Raw genomic sequence first — 17535 nt, forward strand, 5'->3', positions numbered from 1 at the left:
CAAACATGAGATGCACCCATAAAAGATGAAAGCAATTGCTATAAACCACGTGAAAAGCTGGTGTTATTACATATACCTCCTCCTTCACACTGAATTCATAAGAGTGAGAGGAGGACCCTTTTAGTGGGACAAGGAAAATTAATAAATTAACATACTGCTCATATACTGCAAAGGTAATAATTCCAAAACACATTATGAGCACTGAGAAGAGTAGTCTTTATGAAGTTTTCTCAGAGAGCTGCCTTTCCAGGGAAGGCAATCAACAATCTTCCCCAGGACCAGCTCAACACTAGCCTAGAAGGCATCTGCAAAGTTGTTAGGCATGAATCCCATATATTGGGGACCCACTCCGGTGGGGTTGCCATAAGGAGCTCTGGGTTCTGGAAGAAGGATCCCAGGATAAGCATTCAGTAACAGCTGGCACAGGAATCTGAGTTGGCAACCCAGGACCTGGAAACTACAAGGATGTTTACCTAGAACTTATGAAGAGAGAAGCTTAAATGGGGGAAAAACAGTACAAATTATGGGCACCAAATACATATATAATATAGGAAATGGGAAGAAATGGCAGAAACTTCCAGAACATGAATGTGTAGCATAATGTAAACAAGAGATTTCATTAGGGAACTTTTTCCAGACAAGAGTGAGGCATCCATTTCCAGGGATCTGATTATCCACTCAAGCACTGCCCTTCAACCACATATCAGAGGGAATAAATAGGAGCAGGGTCTAGGATGTGTACCCTGGAACACCCTCTGCTGTCTTCGCCACTGTGTCTAGGGGCAAAATTCCAGAAATCCATGGCACCCAAGAATAAATCCCAAGTATGTGTTCTCCTTCAGGGCTTTTGAGCCACAATTCCACCCCCTGGCAGAAATACTACTTCTGTTTTAAAGCTGTCAAAAACCTATTTTTAAAATCATACAGTTGGCAGATCACCAAAATCAAAACTTGATAGTCTAGTATAGTCTTATAGAAGAATTTAAAATAATCCATGAGAAAATGTTCCAAGCCTGAAAAAATAACACTTTCACACACACACCCGCACACAGGCAGGACCATGTGTGTGCGCACTGGGGCAACTGCTTGCACAGTCCCAAGAATGGGGGCCCAGGAGGATGGTAAAGATGACAGAGTGGGATGGGCCATATGTTCCAATTTCTTTATACATTACCTATTGATCCACTGCCCCATCAATTCTCTTCAAGATTTATCTCAGGCCCAGGGCTCTTCTTCTTCCTTCATACCTGAAAGTCTCCCTTCTTCCTGAATAGTGTCTCCAAATTTCTTCATTTTTATTTTTTTGAGACAGGGTCACACAGGCTGGAGTGCGCTGGCATGATTAGAGCTCACTGCAGCCTCGACCTCCTGGGCTCAAGTGACCCTCCCACCTCAGCCTCCCGAGTAGCTGGAACTAATTTTTTGTTTGGCTAATTTTTTGTATTTTTTTGTAGAGATGGAGGTTTCCCCATGTTTCCCAGGCTGGTCTTGAACTCCTAGGCTCAAGCGATCCACCTGCCTCAGCCTCCCAAAGTGCTGGGATTACAGGCACGAGACACTGGACCTAGTCATTCTCTCCAAATTTCAATGCAGTCTACATTTGAACTTCCGTGAGTTTCCCACACTCACTGCCCTCCTAATGTGCTGCTCCTTGACCTGGGCATAAATCTTCCTTTACATTTCTGACTTGCTTACTTCCTATTTCCAGCTACTGTTATTCCCCAATAACTGTTAAATACCCAATTCTATTACAAGTTAATCATAGTGTGGATTGGAATAGGTTGTCTTTTGTTATGTTTTTAGTGATTAACAGAATTTCTTGGCACATAATAGGCAATGAATAAATACTTGCTGGTGGATTTGCTTCCATTTTATGTACCTGTTATGTTTCAGGTGACATGATTTAACCTAATCGGAAGGGCTCTGTGTGTGACATGATACAACATAAATATGGTATGTCCAAAGCTGCACTGCTATATTAGTTCTTACAATGGTATCCTATCAGCTATTTTTTGTCATCATCAAAAGATCATTACTAAGTTCCACATATACAACACTTGGATAAAATCCCCTAGCCCCTAGAAACTTATAATTGGACAAAACTATCACCATATGGTGAGTAAATATGGGGAAAATATATATAGATATGTCTAAAAGCAAGGCAAGGCATGGTGGCTCACACCTGTAGTCCCAGCAGTTTGGGAGGCTGAGATGGGTGGATTGCTTGAGCCCAGGAGTTAGAGAACAGCCTGGACAACATGGCGAAACCCTGCCTCTACAAAAAAAAAAAAAAATTAGCTGAGCGTGGTGGCATGCACCTGCAGTCCCAGCTGCTTGGAGGCTGAGGTGGGAGGATTGCTTGAGGCTGGAAGGCAGAGGTGGCAATGAACGGTGATCACGCCACTGAACTCTAACATGAGTGACAAAGCCAGACCCTCTCAAAATAAATAAATACAATAAAAGTAACTTCCCTGAAGGCTGGGGAGCCTCATTAGCAGCTCTTCTTTCTAGGAAATGACCATCCCAAAAGAAACTTGATTTTCAAGCTTGTAGAAAGTACCCAGCTCTTTAGATTTACATTTAGTCTAGGGAGGAATGGCTGTATAGCCAGCCAGAGCTGGGTTTGAATTTCTGCTCCACTACTTACTGACTGACTTAGGACAGGCACTTTCCCTCCCTGAACATATGTGCGCATCAGAAAAATGGTCACGTCACCATTAGCCTTTCAGGGCAGCTGGCAGAGTAAATAAGGTAACAAAGAAAACACCTATAAAGCACCCAGCTTGGTACCCAGGAAATCAGAAGTGGATACACAACTTTCCTCTTCTCCCCTCTTTTGAATAACTCATCCATTATTCAAATGGCACCTGCAACAACACACTAAGTAGGAAAACTGGTTCGTGAGAAAATTCATACTTGCTGTATATCCTTTGTAAGTCCACGGGTTATATCAAGCATTCCTTGATTATGCTCAATACTTAAGGACCAGTGGCCAGGCTGTTGTGTATGTGTGTACATATGCATGGATATTTGATATTCTTTCTTTTTCAATATTTCTTACCCAATCATGAGTCAGAGCCTTTATGGGATAAAGGCTTCCTAAGATGTAAATGTCCAAGAATTGAGCATTTCTAGGAAATTCCTGAAGCATCCCAAGAAAGTTAGGCTGAGGATGAATTCTCACATCCTACACATGCTCCACAAGTGTAGAATTATTCGATTCTGCTTCGATGGAAAGGGCAAGGGCAAGGACAGCCTAAGGACAGTCTGTTATTCCATGAACTAAACATGAGCTGACACTGACACCCAGGTCCAGAGGAAACAAGTCAGTGACACTAACAAAGACCTCCAGATAGGATTCCTCCAGACAGCAGTGAAAAATTCATTCAGTTGTTTGTCTCAGAGGATTCTGTCTTAGATATGAAGTCTGTGTGACTGATGAAGGCACAGTGATGGTGGGTCTAGGCAGAGAAGTTGGAAGATGACACAGAACCTCTCAATTGGGAAAAACTTCCCCATTTTTCCTCAAGCTCTTGTCCCTCGGGAAAACTCTTAGTTTCTCTTCAAAGCGCTAAAGAAAATGCTACCTCCTCTAGGAAGCTCTCCAGGGCCACTCAAAGTATGGCGCCTGCTTGCTTGGCTTTCAGTTACTGCACGTATGACCTGGTATCACAGTTACTTGCTGCCTTCTGCCTCCTCCACCAGACTACATCCTCCTGCATTATCCCCTCTCACATTTCTCATGGGTTGAAATAATATATTTAAAGTATTTGCTAACATTGATTGATCTGTTTTCATTGCAAGAAAACATAGGTCCTAAATGCAGGGACTATGGTCTGCCTTACTGCTCACTATTCTATCCCCAGTACCCAGAACTTTGCCTGGCATCTGGGAAGTGCTCACTAGAGTTTGTTGAATGAATGAATAAATGAATGAATGAATGAATGAATAAGTAGAGGTCAGTTTCTTAGGGTTCTGTTTGTTTCTCCAGCACCCAGAATAGTGGCTGGCACAAAGTCGTCAGGGAGGAAAGGTTAAATGAACAAAATTGCGTTTTAAAAAATCATCTTTTAAATTTTAAAAAGTGGTCTATTTTTATGTAAATTGCTATCCAAACCAGGACTGTATAAATATGCCATCCTCATTAGCATATAATTTGGACTGAATAGAAACCTGAAGATGGGCAACGAAGAATTTAAGCAAAAATTAGAGATATATTCTAAGCTGGGAACTGTTCCATGTATTATACTCACAGGCATCCTCATTGGAGTCCTAGTAAGACGGAAGAAAAAGATGCTAAAAAAACAATCTAAAGAATTTGGGAGAGACTCTTGCTTCTGGGAATGACTTCACGTGGTCATAATTTCACTTATCAAAGCCCACATGTTTAAAGCATTGTGCTCTTCATGTTTTCTCATTGTCATTTCATCCTAGTAAGGTAGATCAATCAGGAGCTATACCCATTTTTTAGAGAGGAAAACTGAGACTAGAGGCTATGCAATCTCTGTAAGGTCACAAAGCTAATTAGTAGTGGAGTGAGTTCTAAATCAGGTCAGCTGACTCCAAGTTTAGTAATCTTCCCACTCCCCACTGGTTGGGTGGCAATTATAATCTTCACTTCATTCCAACTACAGCCCCGGGCCAACTCCAAACCTTTGCTGAGGCCGCCAATTACTCTCAACTTCTGCATCTTCAGCATTTAGTATTCCTGGGACCTCAATTGGTATTGGTAGGAATAGTCTCCTTATAGCATAGTAGTTAGGGGTTGGCTTTAGAGTCAGACAGACCTAGGTATGAGGACAAATCCCACTACTGTGATCTTTAGTATGTTTACTTAACCTCCCTGTGCCTCAGTTTCTTCAACTGTGAAATGGGATGATAATAATATATACCTCACATGGTTATTGTGAAGATTAAATGGAAAAATGGTTACAAAGCACTTAGTACAGGTTGTGTTTTACAGCCTCATGTTAAAATGAGAAAAGGTGATTAGCTGAGATGTTAGACACGGACTGTCCCCCCTATTAAGATGCCTTCTGCTCATTAAGTCCCCCCCTCATTCCTCCCAAGCTCAGGGCAGGGGCTTTGCAGGAAGAGGTTAATCCAGCAAGTGTGGTTTGCCTGTGGTGTGCGTGCCTAGCCCCATAAAACCCTCTAACGAGAGGCAGCTCGTTGGCTTGGCTGTCCCTAGGCATTCTGTCCTCTCACAGAGGCTGAGTTTGTGCCAAGCCGAAGCCCTCTGCCCCAGGGAGTCTCTGTGGGTTGAGTCAGGCAACTGTAGTGAACAAGTCTTGTTCCCACTGATCCCCAGGCTCTAGCTAAGGGTTCTTTCCAGGAGGGAGTCTAGGAGTGCCGAATGGGATAGATGCCTGGACTTCCTGCTTGGAAGACACTGAAGGACAGTGTTTGCTGAGACAGGAAGAGAGGGAGTCTCCAGGAGAGACCATAATGTTTGAGATACACAAGAACAGTGCTTGTGGGCACAGTCTTCCACAATAGATGGAAGAATCCCAGGCATCCAGACAAGAAAGACATCTGCTCTGAAACAATGAAGAGGCCATGGACTGATCACGGCTCACTCATCAAAAGCTGGTCATGGAGATACCTGAGGGCCAATTAAGTCATTCACCCAGATACCCTCACATCTTCCCAGTGCTGCCTCCTTTGGAGTTTAAGGGAAACCTGATCCTGGAGGGTAAGCAGCTCTTTGATCCCTGCTGGCCTCAGCGAAACATCATTTACAGGGAAAGTTTTGAGCCCTCCCTAGAGCAAAGGCTTGGGCTAAGCTCTCCCTCTGTGGAGTGGAGCCAGGCTAGTTAAACTTTATATGTGAAGTGTGGCAATTTGAGGAATAACCTCCACTTTACAACATCCCCTGTCTCCTTGCCTACCAAGAGCAATTGGCCTGAAAGTCTTGGGCTTGGATGGAAAGGAAAGCACAGGCCTAACCCAGCTCCACCCTAGCAGGCTGGGTAGGTGTAACATGACCTGCCCCTCAACCTGGGCTATGGCAGACAGGTACCCGCCCTGGCACACCTGCCCAGAAGTCTGTTTCTGGTAAGGAGGTAGGTGAGTATTCAATAGCTATGGCCCCAGGATAGGGCACTAAGCTCTCTTTATAAGGGCAGGTTCCCCTGAGATGGAGTTGGGTAGAGGAAGGAGGCAGGGAGAGTATCAATTCAAAAGAAAGAATGGGGTAACCTAGAAAAGGCTGTTGAGTAGGAAGGAAAGAATGATAGGCTCAGAGAAAGAGCATTGGGGTCACTTAGAGGACTTGCACACCCTCTAGGCATTGGGGAAGCAAAGAATTTAAGAGTAGAAGCAGTGCAAATATTGTTTGGGTGGCAATTATAATTTTCCTTGGGCACACCCTATGTGAATCTGAAGTAGGCTCTAGTTGGGGTGGCAGAGGTGGAGGAAAGAGAGGAGGTTATGAATAGTTCCTTCCCTTCGCCTTCTCCAGGACCCTGTGAGCTGTCCAGGACTCAGCCCAGGATCTCACCTGAAGTCCCTACATGGGTCTATTCTCTGCTCATAAACTGGTTCCTTTTATGACACCACCATACCTACCAGTCATTTTGGCAAAGTGACCCCAAGGACCCAAGTCACATTCCAGGGGCTGCAGGGCTGCATTCTGTCATGCTATGGTAGGGGGAAAAAGTTTGGGGTCAGCGGGCCTCTGGCTTCCAAGGGGCTCCTGGTGCCCACGGTTTTGCAGGGCAGGAACGGAGGCAGAAGATGCCTCTCTTTTCAGGCCTTGCCCAATGCTTTGCTTTTCCCCTAGACCTTTGTGTGCACAGTTGCAACTGAGCCCCTGGAAGGTAGTTGGGGCTCCCTTCCAGGCAATATGAGGAAGCAGGCGCATGTTACAGGGTGCAGGTCTGGGTTGTGTGAGGTTTGAGGTGGGAGTGGCCACAGCACCAGGCATAGGGCCCAGCCTCCAACTTCCCAGGTCTGCGGGAGGCTGAAGGGAAGGAGTGTGTATATGGAATGAGAATAGTGAGGTGGGAAGCCTCCCCTGCCCACCCCCCTGAAAAAAAACAGAAACCCCAGCCCCCTTTCTCAGGCCCGTGGAATTTCCTAATTCTCCCTTGGAAGTGCAGTTTCCAAGTCAGCTCAGAGAGTCCCAGGGCCAGCTGTGGTTACACTCACTTCCCCTTTATGAAGGAGCCTCTGTGCCTTGCCCTCACCTTACAAGACCAGTCCCTCACTGTGCGTCTCCCCAAATTGCCCGGCTCACCCCTTCCCAGGGTAGAGTACCAGGCTTCACTCTCTCTCGCAGGAATTCAGCCAGCAGTACGGTCACAAATTCAACGTCCCGTCCCTCCCGTTTCATCCTTCCGCCTCCCACCACCTCCTTTAACCCCAGGACGACCCCCGGAGCTTCCGGAACTAGGGTGACCTTGGCAGGGCCGCCCTGGGGCTGCAAGCCCCTCCTCCTTCCACCCGCCTGGTCCCCAGGACCCCCGACCGACCCTCACAGCCCGGGCCCCCAGGCGCCACAGCCGCAACCATCGAAGTTCAATCAAGTTGCGCTATTGTCTCAGCTCCGTCCAGGTCTCCTGGGCGCCTAAGCTCCTTTCCTTCCCTTTCCCCTCCCTAGAGCCTTCCACACACTCACTCCCAGCCAAACGTCCAGGAGCTCGGAGGCTCCGGCGGCGCAGGCACTCCTCTCTCTGGCGGAAAAGCGAGCGCGGCCAAGACCCTCCTTCTTGCGGACCCCACACCCACTGCCCCGAGACTGCAGCTGCGGCGGAACTAGGGGGCTGTGGCTGGGCGGGGGGTGCCACAAACCCGACCCCAGCTCTGCGGTCTGGCGGTGAGGCCGGGGGTGTGGGGGCGCTTACCTGCGGGGGAAATTCACTGTCCTTCCGGATCTGGGCAGGGGCAGATGAAGCATCTTCCCCGGCTCAGGCGGCCATTCACCGGGTGGGCACCCAGTGCCCCCCAGGACCGCTCTCGCCCGACACCCGGGGACACCCGAAAAGGTATGAGCTGTGGGCCACGCGGAGGGTCAGAAATCGAACCCTCGCCTGCCCTCCGCTCCCTTTTCTCCCCACCACCCGGGCTCGTACTTACGGCTCCAGCTGTACTTAAAGTGACAGAGCCCCATTTCCCCGCCGCTGACTTCTGTCCCGAGCCCCAGCGATGCAGGCTGCGAGCGGGCTCTTTAACGCCCAGAGCAGGTAGACAAAGAGCCACCGCAGCCTCCTCCGTTCCGGTGGCCTCGGAAGCCTGGAGGTGCCGACGGGGCTGGGGGCTCGACCTCCACCTGGGCTGCTCTGGAATTAACCCCTGGGATGCCAGCTGCGGTCCCTTGGGCTCTCTTACTCGCGCTGCACTGGCAGGAGGGGGTGTGAGCAGCGAGTCACTTCTCTCTGGGGCACGGGTGGGTAAGGAGTTGGGGAGGCCTGGGCAGAACCTTCTCCATAGAGGGCTTTCTCTCAGCCTCCTCCTGGCTCCTTTCCAGGCTTTTAGAAATTTCTAAAAATCGGAGCATGGGTCAGTGCATTGCCTAAAACAAGGTCCGTGAAGGGGTGTGGTGGGACACGAAGGTCCGATGCGGTACATATTGCCAGAGGTTGGCTCAGGACCCTTCTGCTCGCAGCCGGGAGCCAAGTAGGATGGTGCGAGCTTCTGATGTCCTAACAACCTCAGGGGGTGGGGCCCAACATCTCTCCAGCATTCAGGAGACCAGAGATTAGGTGAGGTGTGCTTGCTGGGGGAAGACTGTGGGAGAGAAACAACAGCTCACACCACCCAACGATCTGTGCCTTTATCCAGGATCCATTTTCAGCTGACTGTTTAGGAAAAAAACAGTGGGATCCAGTAGCAGGGCCCTCCCATTGGGTTCCTCCCCACTGAGGGTCCTCCTGGTAACTTCACTCTCTTGGTTCCACAGAAAGGAGCCCTGTCGGGGAATTAGCCTGCTGCCCTCACCCTTGCTTCCTCCAGTTCTCACTCTTGGCTCCTGGAAGGGGTTAAGTGTCTATGGTTGGGTCCCAATCCCAATGTGAACTGGGCAAACTGGGAAGCCTACATTTTAGAGATGGACAAATTATACCTGCAGTTTCTTTAAGCGACAAAAACAACAGCAGCAATTTTTTAAAGCCCCCTAATGTGCTGAACTAAGATGACTTGGGACCACAGAGCAGTAGTCTCTAGTGTTTGGGCCGTTGGATGTGACTGAGCCACACATACAGATCCAGGTCACATGTGTTTTCTTAGGCCTATCTTTCCAGGCCTCGGTTTTTACAGATGTTAAGGGAGAGGTTTGCACTCCTGAACTCCTCCTCCTCGCTCTCACTGCCTTTAAAGAGGTCTGGGTGGTGCTTTGAGTCCTAGGAATAGTCCTTTCCCAAGCCCCCCAGCAATGCAGGCTGCCCCTACTATTTTCAGCCCACAGGTCAATGAACTTTGGGTAACTGGACAGCCCATCTGCCCCTACTACTCTAGCTACCCAATGCCACTGACCTGGGGCTGCAGCTCTGGGGTGATGAACCACAGTTCTTAGAGGGCGGAAAACCTCAGCAGAGGGATCTCCGTTTCCGGAGAATGGAACAGTTTAAGTTGGAGGAAGGGTCTTTGTTTCTGAGGTTGCATATTGTGGCCAAGTTTTCCAAATATGCTTGATCAAAGGGGAGTAAAGGGCTGCAGTGATCCTAGCACCAATTCCTCAGACTTCCCCCTAGCATAGGGGATAGACAGACTTTTATTCCCTTTACTCTGTCTAAGTGGTTTAGGTGGTAAGACTTAGAAAAGATGCACCAGCTCCCAAGCAGACCAGCTCTGAGGGGGAATCAGAGCAAGGCAGATGGTCCTCTCACATATTCTTCCATTTCATTCCAGGATGATGTCCCTGGCCAAACCCTATCCTGGCTCTCCTGTTCCGATAATGTCCTGAGCCTGCCATCCTCACCACCACCCAAAACAGGGTGAGCACAGTGAGTTCTCTAGGGAGGCTCTGTCCATGCAGCTGTGCTGGAGCTGGCCTGGGTCATCTGGGGAACAGCTTATAGTGACGTGCCATAAGGGATTCTCTTTAGCCTCAGCCAACATGGAATCCTGAATAAAATGACTTTGTCTCAGCCAAAGGAATGTCATCAGCAGGGGATGTTTTTCTCCAGATCTAGCTGTAAGCTTTCCATAAGGTTTCCTCCTTTGTGGTTTTCTCAGCAGGGCCTGGAAGGAGGGAGATCTGAGGCCTGGAAGGGGTAGACATAGGGGTTTACTTGGAGGGGCAGGGGTCTTGTGCATGGAGCTGAGCTGTTCCTGAACATTCCCTCGCAGCCCCCCAGAGACCATGTGGCTCGATCCCTCATCCTCATACCTGGAGGCCTGCCCACCCTGCCACCCTCCTCCCACTGTGTTTCACCTCACACAGGGACTGGAGGAGCAGATCATAAAGAGAATAAGTCTCAGCCAGTAGCTCAGCTCAGGGCAGAGGCTGTCAGCTGAGTCCCCACTGAGCATTCTGGGGTATAGGGTCTGTACACCACCTCCTTCTTGGGACTGATTCCTGAGATGCCAGAACCCAACAGAAGGCGAGGTTCCTGCTATAGGTTCCTCTTTCCTTCTTGATGAGGAGGGTAAGTCCCACAGTAGTGTCTACCTTACTGCTTGGTGGAGGTTATTGTGGGCTTTTATAGGGGAAAGAGCAGGATCCCAGAAGCATTGCTACTTAAATAAATAACATGCAAATTAGCACTTGCTATTTTCAGTCCACAGGTCAAGGCACTTTGGGTAATAGGCAGCAGCACTGAAGAGAAATGCTGTCTGGGAGTTTTTTGTGAAAATATGAAAACACGGCCTCCCCTGTCAATGGGGAGCTCCCGTGCTTGAAGGGGCCCTGACCTTCCTTGCCTGTCATGAGGGTGTGGCAGAGTGGAAGGGATATGGTGGCACAGTTGCCTTGACTACAGTGGGGATGGGGTATGGGGGACGGGCAATGCAGGGGTGACTGTGAGCATGACTGTAGCCTGGGGCGCAGGGAGTTGGGGGCAGCTGAGGGACACATGGTAGAGGGGGATGACACCTGCTGAAAGGGAGCTGGGAGTCAGGCACTTGTCCAGAAAGAAAACCCAGCCAAAGCGGGAGAGAGGAAAAAGGCCTATCTATCTCACATAGGCTTCCTCTGTGCTCCTGTGGGGCTTCTCTTCAAAGAGCCCTTAGGAGCCATGATCTCATTTGTCTCCCATGCCAGCACTCTCACAGCAGCTCTTTACAAGGGGGAAACTGAGGCATAGAAAGTCCAGGAAATGTCTAAAGCAGAGGGCAGAACGCAGACTAATATGCATGAGGTCCCTCAGCCAGATTCCTGGGAGGGCGTAATTCCCTCTTCCTTCCCACACCTTCCCCACCTAGAAGGATCTCTGGAGTCACCTTGGCTGAGGCCCAAGGTTCCTTTGGCTAAAGTTTCATTTCCAACAGAGACATCGAAAGATAGTTTATGGGAGGCTCTCCTTGTCTCCTGGAAAATAATCTCAGAGGCTGATGTGGTTGTTTAGAATGGGGTAAGAAGAAAAGGGAAAGACTTGAGAGGCAGTTTGGTGTGCTCTGAATTCCAGTGTCACTTGCCTGAGGGTTTCTGGGTTCCAGGGTCACCTGTCTGGAGCCTGATCACACCGATTTCCTGGTGAGCCCCAGAAATGAGACCCTTGAGGGGATTAGGGTCCCAAGGTAGGTATCCATAACTCTGTCCACTGACCTGCCCTCATGTCTTCTTGTTCCCATCAATCATGAGGCTATTTCATTCCTTAGATGGAAAAGTCCGTCCTTGCACAAGTTTTGGCCAGTCAGAGAACATCCCCCTGGGCCTGTGGGTGACAGCTGGGCCTGTGACTCCTCTGCATCCTAGCCAGGCCTGGTTGATAGCATAATAGCAGAGGCAGGACAATGGGCATTTTATAGCAGAGTGATTTAAAAGAGAAAGAATTAAATCAGAGTGGGGGGCAGGGAAAGGAAAGAGAAAGGAATTGGGAGAGGGACTTCAGTGAATTAACCCTTTCCATACTGTGGCAGGATCAATGGGGAATTACCTGGCCACATCCTTAATCCCAGCTTTCAAAAACCTACTCTCAGATGCCCCATTGACCCAACTGAATCCTGAGGGAATCATCTGTCATGACCTTGACAGCTGTCTAGGAAAATAATTTCCAGTCTCTGTGTAGCAGAAGTTTTCAAAGCATATTCACGTCTATGAGTTTATTCTATTCTCAGACAACCTAAGCAGGTATTATTATACTTGCTTTAGAACATTAACAGCAAGAAAGATTAATAATAGAGTGGCCTAGTTTGGCCACAGGTTTAGAAGCCACAATGACTTGGGTCCAGGTCCAGGCAATGGATTTCTTTACCATTAGCAATGCCTGTGTCTTCCAGAGTTCCTCATGCATGAGGGTGGGGAGCTTCTCTCCTTTCCTGGACCAGCATGACTGCTGTCTTTCCTCCTCAATCTCCAGGCCCTTCCTACAGGAAATGCCAGGTACCCTGGATCAGACCCAGTTCATGTGGTCAGAAAATCCAGAACGTTCGAGCCAAAAAGGACTTTAGAGAGCATCTAGTTCAAACCCCTCATTTTCACGAAGGAGAAAATTAGGCCCAGACAGGGCAAGTGACTAGCTCAAGACCCCTCCACACAACTCAGGTGTCTTGATTCCTGGGGCAGGCTTCTTTTCACTAGTCAGTGGCACCACTTCTTGCCACTCCCTCCCTGGGGCTAGTGTGGGGCTCAGATGGACAGGTTTGGAAGGTAGATGGGAGAATTTGAACTGGGGTCACTGGGAGTCAACAGATGCACAGTGGAGTGTTCCAAAGCTCAGCCCTAATCTCAGCTGAGATTTCTCTGGGGTAGCAAGTCAGCCAGCTGGAGGAAGGGGTCCTGGTCCCAGCTGTGTTACTGTTCAACAAATATTTATATAAACTTCAAGGAGACCTGACTTTCTCACCACCCCCACAGTTGGGAGGGGCAGGAGAGAGGGTAGACCCTCCACATCTTGTATAGTGAGCTACCGTCTCAGTAGTCCTAGCTGATTATCTTGCTTCCAGTATCCCAACACATCAGTGGCTTTGTGTGCTTCTGAGAACATGAGACAGAGGACCATAGGAAGGGGTAGGGGAGAGGGGCTGCCTCTCCAGTAAGGGCCTGACGGACCCTCACCCGGGGTCACTGGGCAGATGCCAGGGTGTGTGTGAGTGTGTGTGTGTATGCATGTATACAAACCCTCCACCTCAAGAGGCCAGGAGCAATCATTTCAGATCAGCTTAAGCACCCATTCCACTGCACTCCATTGCCAAATGGGATCCCATAGCAATGGGATCCATTGCTAATTTGGATCCCATATAACTGTGAAACAGAAATGACACCTCATACAATGTATTGAGAAAGTGCTGTAAATGATCTTCTTCTTCTTCCTCTTCCTTCTCCTCTTCTTCTTCTTCCTCTTCTTCTTCTCCTTCTTCTTCTTCCTCTTCTTCTTCTCCTTCTTCTTCTTCCTCCTCCTCCTCTCTTCTTCTTCCTCTTTTTCTTCTTTTTTTTTTTGAGACAGGGTCTTGCTCTGTCACCCAGGCTGGAGTGCAGTGACATGAACACGGCTCACTCCAGCCTCAATCTCCAATGGCTCAAGCGATCCTCCCACCTCAGCCTCCAGAGTTGCTGGGACCACAGGTGCAAGCCAACACAACCAGCTAGCTTTAAAACTTTTTGCAGAGAAAGGGTCTCGCTGTGTTGCCCAGGTTGGTCTCGAACTCCTGGGCTCAAGCAATCCTCCCGCCTAAGCCTCCCAAAGGGCTAGGATGACAGGTGTGAGCCATCACACCTGGCCAATGTTATCTTCTTTAATCCTCAAAACCATCTCGCCACCTCCACTTCTATCCCTGGTGTGAGCCACCATCTGCTCTCACCTAGCTAACTGCAGCAGTCTGCTTTCCACGCTTCCTGGTTCCCCTGGTGTCCCTGTGGTCTGCTCTCCTCAGAGTAGCCAGACAGACCCTTTGCAAAACATGTTGGATCACATCGTCCCTCGCCCTGAAATCCTCCAGTGGCTTCCTCGCTCTTGGAAGAAAAGCTAAAGTCCTCAGCATGGCACACATGGCCTCTGGCTACCTGGGAGCTCATTCTGGCCACTTGCCCCCTTGCTAACGCTCCTTCAGCCACATTGCAGTTCCTTGAACTTATGCTGATTCCTGCCTCTGGGCCTTTGCACAGACTCTTCTGTCTGCCTGGACAGCTCTCTCCCCAGTTATCTGCATAGTTTATCAAAGAAGCCTTCCCTGACTACCCACTCTCAAATACCCACTACCCTATCACTCTCTGCCCCTTACCCTGCTTTATTTGTCCTTATGACACACAGCACCACCTAATTTATTGCATGTTTATTTGTTGGCTTGTTTGCCATTTCTTTTTCTCTCTTTCTTTAATTTAATAATTTTTTTTTAAATACAGAAGTTTTCACAAATTTGGGTGTCATCCTTGCACAGGGGACATGCTAATCTTCTCTGCATTATTCCAATTTTAGTATATGTGCTGCCAAAGCGAGCACTGCCATTTCTTTTTTGCTTTGTTTTTTGAGACAGAGTCTCGCTCTGTTGCCCAGGCTGGAGAACAGTGGTGTGATATCGGCTCACTGCAACCTCTGCCTCCTGGGTTTAAGTGATACTCATGCCTCAGCCTCCTGAGTAGCTGGGATTACGGGCACATGCCACCATGCCCGGCTAATTTTTGTATTTTTAGTAGAGAAAGGGTTTTGCCATGTTGGCCAGGCTGGTTTTGAACTCCTGACCTCAGGTGATCCACCCGCCTCAGCCTCCCAAAGTGCTGGGATTACAGGTGTGACCCACCACACCCGGCCATTTCTTTTCATACACGAGTTTAAGAGTAATGCCTATTTTTTCTCCTACCACATCTGCAGTGTCTGGTATATATTATGTGGTCTACAAGTGTTTATCGAATGTATAAGCAAATATCACAAGGTGGGCATTTCTTTCAGATAATAACACCGAAGCACAAAGAGGCTAAGTAATGCACATAGGTAGTGAGTAGCAAACCGAAAATTATATCCAGGCCAGTTGGGCTTGAATGTTCCATCTACTTTGCTACTGTGCCTCCCAAGAGCAGGAAACTAACCACAAGGACCTGCGGAGATAAAAGAGATTGTATAAGCCAGCAGTGGTGGCTCATGCCTGTAATTCCAGCAGTTGGGGAGGCCAAAGTGGGTGGATAGCTTGAGCCCAGGAGTTTGAGACCAGGCTGGGCAGTATGGTAAAACCCTGCCTCTACAAAAACAAAACAAAACAAAACAAAAAACAAAAATTAGTGGGTATTTTAAAATTTAAGAATTAGCCTGTACTACATTTTAAACTTAGCACGGATTAAAAGTAGCACAGTGGCACTTGCTTGTAGTCCCAGCTACTTGGGAGGCTGAAGTGGGAGGATTGCTTGGGCCCAAGAAGTCAAGGCTGCAGTGAACCATGATTGTGCCACTGCACTCCAGCCTGGGTGACAGAGTGATGCTTGTCTCAGAAAAAAAAAGAGACAGAAAGAGAGCTATTGCATAGCTGTTGCCTTCCAAACTTCAGGAGTATCTGATCAGAGCTGGCGAAGGGTGGTATCTTTTAGTTGGAACCTCACACAGGGAGCTCCTTTTCCTGGCTAAATCCAGAAAACAGGGAACATCAGAGGAAAGTTCACTCCAGAATGGGCACAGGGCAGCTGGCTATCCCCCAGGGCCCCTCTGTGGAGGCTCATTGTGGCTTGGAAAGGGGCAGTGACAGCCAGATGATAAGCTCTGTCCCTGATCTTCTAATAACACTCAACAGAATGTCAGCAGTCCTGGGAACCCCAACTGCTGGAAGTCCCACCACCTGAAATTGTCCATATGGCCATGTATGTGTAGATAGTGTCATTCCTGAACTGCCCTTTGTCATCAAACCCACGGGGGCCAAGACAGAAGCCAGACATCAAAGTAGGGGAAGAATGAGAGATTGAGGCTGAGGAGAGGGGCTGGAAGAGGGTGAGCAGTCAAAGAGGGCAGGGTCTAGGTCAGAGATTTATTCCTGTCTCCCAAGCTGGAGAAGTCTCAACAAGAAAGAGAAAAGGCATGACACAGACCCCTTTAAGTAGGAGCTGGCCAAAGGAGAAGGGGTGTAGGCTGGTGAGAATACACTCGCCCTGCTCTGGGTCACACCCCACCCCCGCCAGGCTGAGCACAAGGTCACTCATCTTGCTCTGGATGGGCCCCTCCACTTCTCAGACACTCTCTGTGCCTGTCTGGTTGCCACACACCCCCTGCACATCGGCGGGCCTGTGTCCTCAAACAGTTGATCTTGTGCACACACAGCCTCTTTGTATCCAGCCACCTCTCACACACATGTTCGGATGGGTCTCACACAGTATCTGTCTGTCTCTCATTTCCACTGCTTGGCGTGCACATCACGAACCCGCTGACTCTGTTTTTCTACTGCACATGCCCCCGTGTCAGCCTCTCCTACCTTGTCTCTCCGTGATCCTGCCCTGCATATTCAGTGAGTGTTGATCTGCCTCCAGTGTAGCTATGTGCTTTCGGTCTCTATGGGTCTGACTCTTTCCTCTGGCCTGCTTTGCAAATCTATACTTTTATGCCTCTTCCTGTGCTTGTTCCATTGTCACACCGATATGTAGATAACAACCATTCAGTCCTTCAGCATCTTTGGACCCCTAAACCTTTATACTTCAGTAGGTAGTTCCCTCTGCCTGGCCTGCTGGCTTTTCTTCAGCTGCAGTGAATGGCCTTTTACTGCCTGGCCAGAGACATCTGATAGCCCAGAGGCCAGAGCTGGCCCCTCGTGAACATCCTGGGACAGCTCAGCCTTTGAGCTAGAGGCAAACAAGGACTTGTATTCACAGAGGCTTGGGTTGCTCCTTCTGCCCTTGGACCAGAGTTCCTGACTGTGGGTACTTTGTGGCTCCCCAAAGCAAGACTCTATCCTGGAAGATGGAGAGGTCATGTAAGGGCATTCCAGGAGGGGGTCTCTAACAGTGATTCATTGGTCAGTGGACAGCATGGCCTGAGAACCTACACTGCTAGGTGTTGAGGGGACACAGAGGGAGAGAAGGCCGAGTCTCTGTCCTTGGGAAGCTCCTACTCCAGTGGAAGGCCTGTGATCCCTGCCCCTGACATGCTCACAGGCTTCAGGGACACCAGGGCTGCACACAGAGGGAAAGGCTTCAAGGAGCACATGGTGAGGCAGCAGGTGTACTGGAACATGCGCAGAATGCCGGGGGGAGAGGCCTGGGTTCTGCTCTGGTGGGGCCAGTTTGAGTTATGTGATCCTCCCAAGCCAGTTAATCCAAGTTCCAATTTCTTCACTTGTAAATTGGGTGGGGGATGGGGGGAGAATATCTAATTCACATTAAATAAAATAATGCCATATTAGTGTGTGCAAACCATGCATGCTAGAATCATAAAAGTGCAAATTACTGCAGTACGCATTATGCACACAAGTGCCAGGACAACCCAGAGTCCAGTGGGATGAATCAGGAAAGGCTCCCTGGAGGGA

The 17535-nt window shown here is 49.0% G+C and overlaps 2 protein-coding genes and 1 non-coding gene across 8 annotated transcripts in view; all 3 read right to left on the reverse strand.

Annotated features, from left to right (window-relative positions):
* SHISA4 (shisa family member 4) overlaps positions 1–17535 on the reverse strand; it is a 429323-nt gene that overhangs the window by 147424 nt on the left and 264364 nt on the right. The gene's annotated exons all lie outside the window — the stretch shown is intronic.
* NAV1 (neuron navigator 1) overlaps positions 1–17535 on the reverse strand; it is a 278022-nt gene that overhangs the window by 71491 nt on the left and 188996 nt on the right. The window contains exon 1 of one of the 6 annotated variants that reach the window (XM_050762193.1): positions 7848–8089. The exons of 4 other annotated variants lie outside the window; for them this stretch is intronic. In XM_050762193.1, coding sequence (XP_050618150.1) covers positions 7848–7900 — 53 coding nt within the window. In that variant the 5' untranslated portion in view covers positions 7901–8089. Of the gene's footprint in view, positions 1–7847; positions 8090–17535 lie in introns of those variants that run through there. One more of the 6 variants, XM_050762203.1, reaches the window with a different exon arrangement.
* Positions 14434–14540, reverse strand: LOC126944507 (U6 spliceosomal RNA). Its single transcript, XR_007722076.1, has one exon. It is a non-coding gene; the product is annotated as a U6 spliceosomal RNA (small nuclear RNA).

Source organism: Macaca thibetana, chromosome 1 (assembly GCF_024542745.1).
Source record: "Macaca thibetana thibetana isolate TM-01 chromosome 1, ASM2454274v1, whole genome shotgun sequence".
Classification (NCBI taxonomy): domain Eukaryota; kingdom Metazoa; phylum Chordata; class Mammalia; order Primates; family Cercopithecidae; genus Macaca; species Macaca thibetana.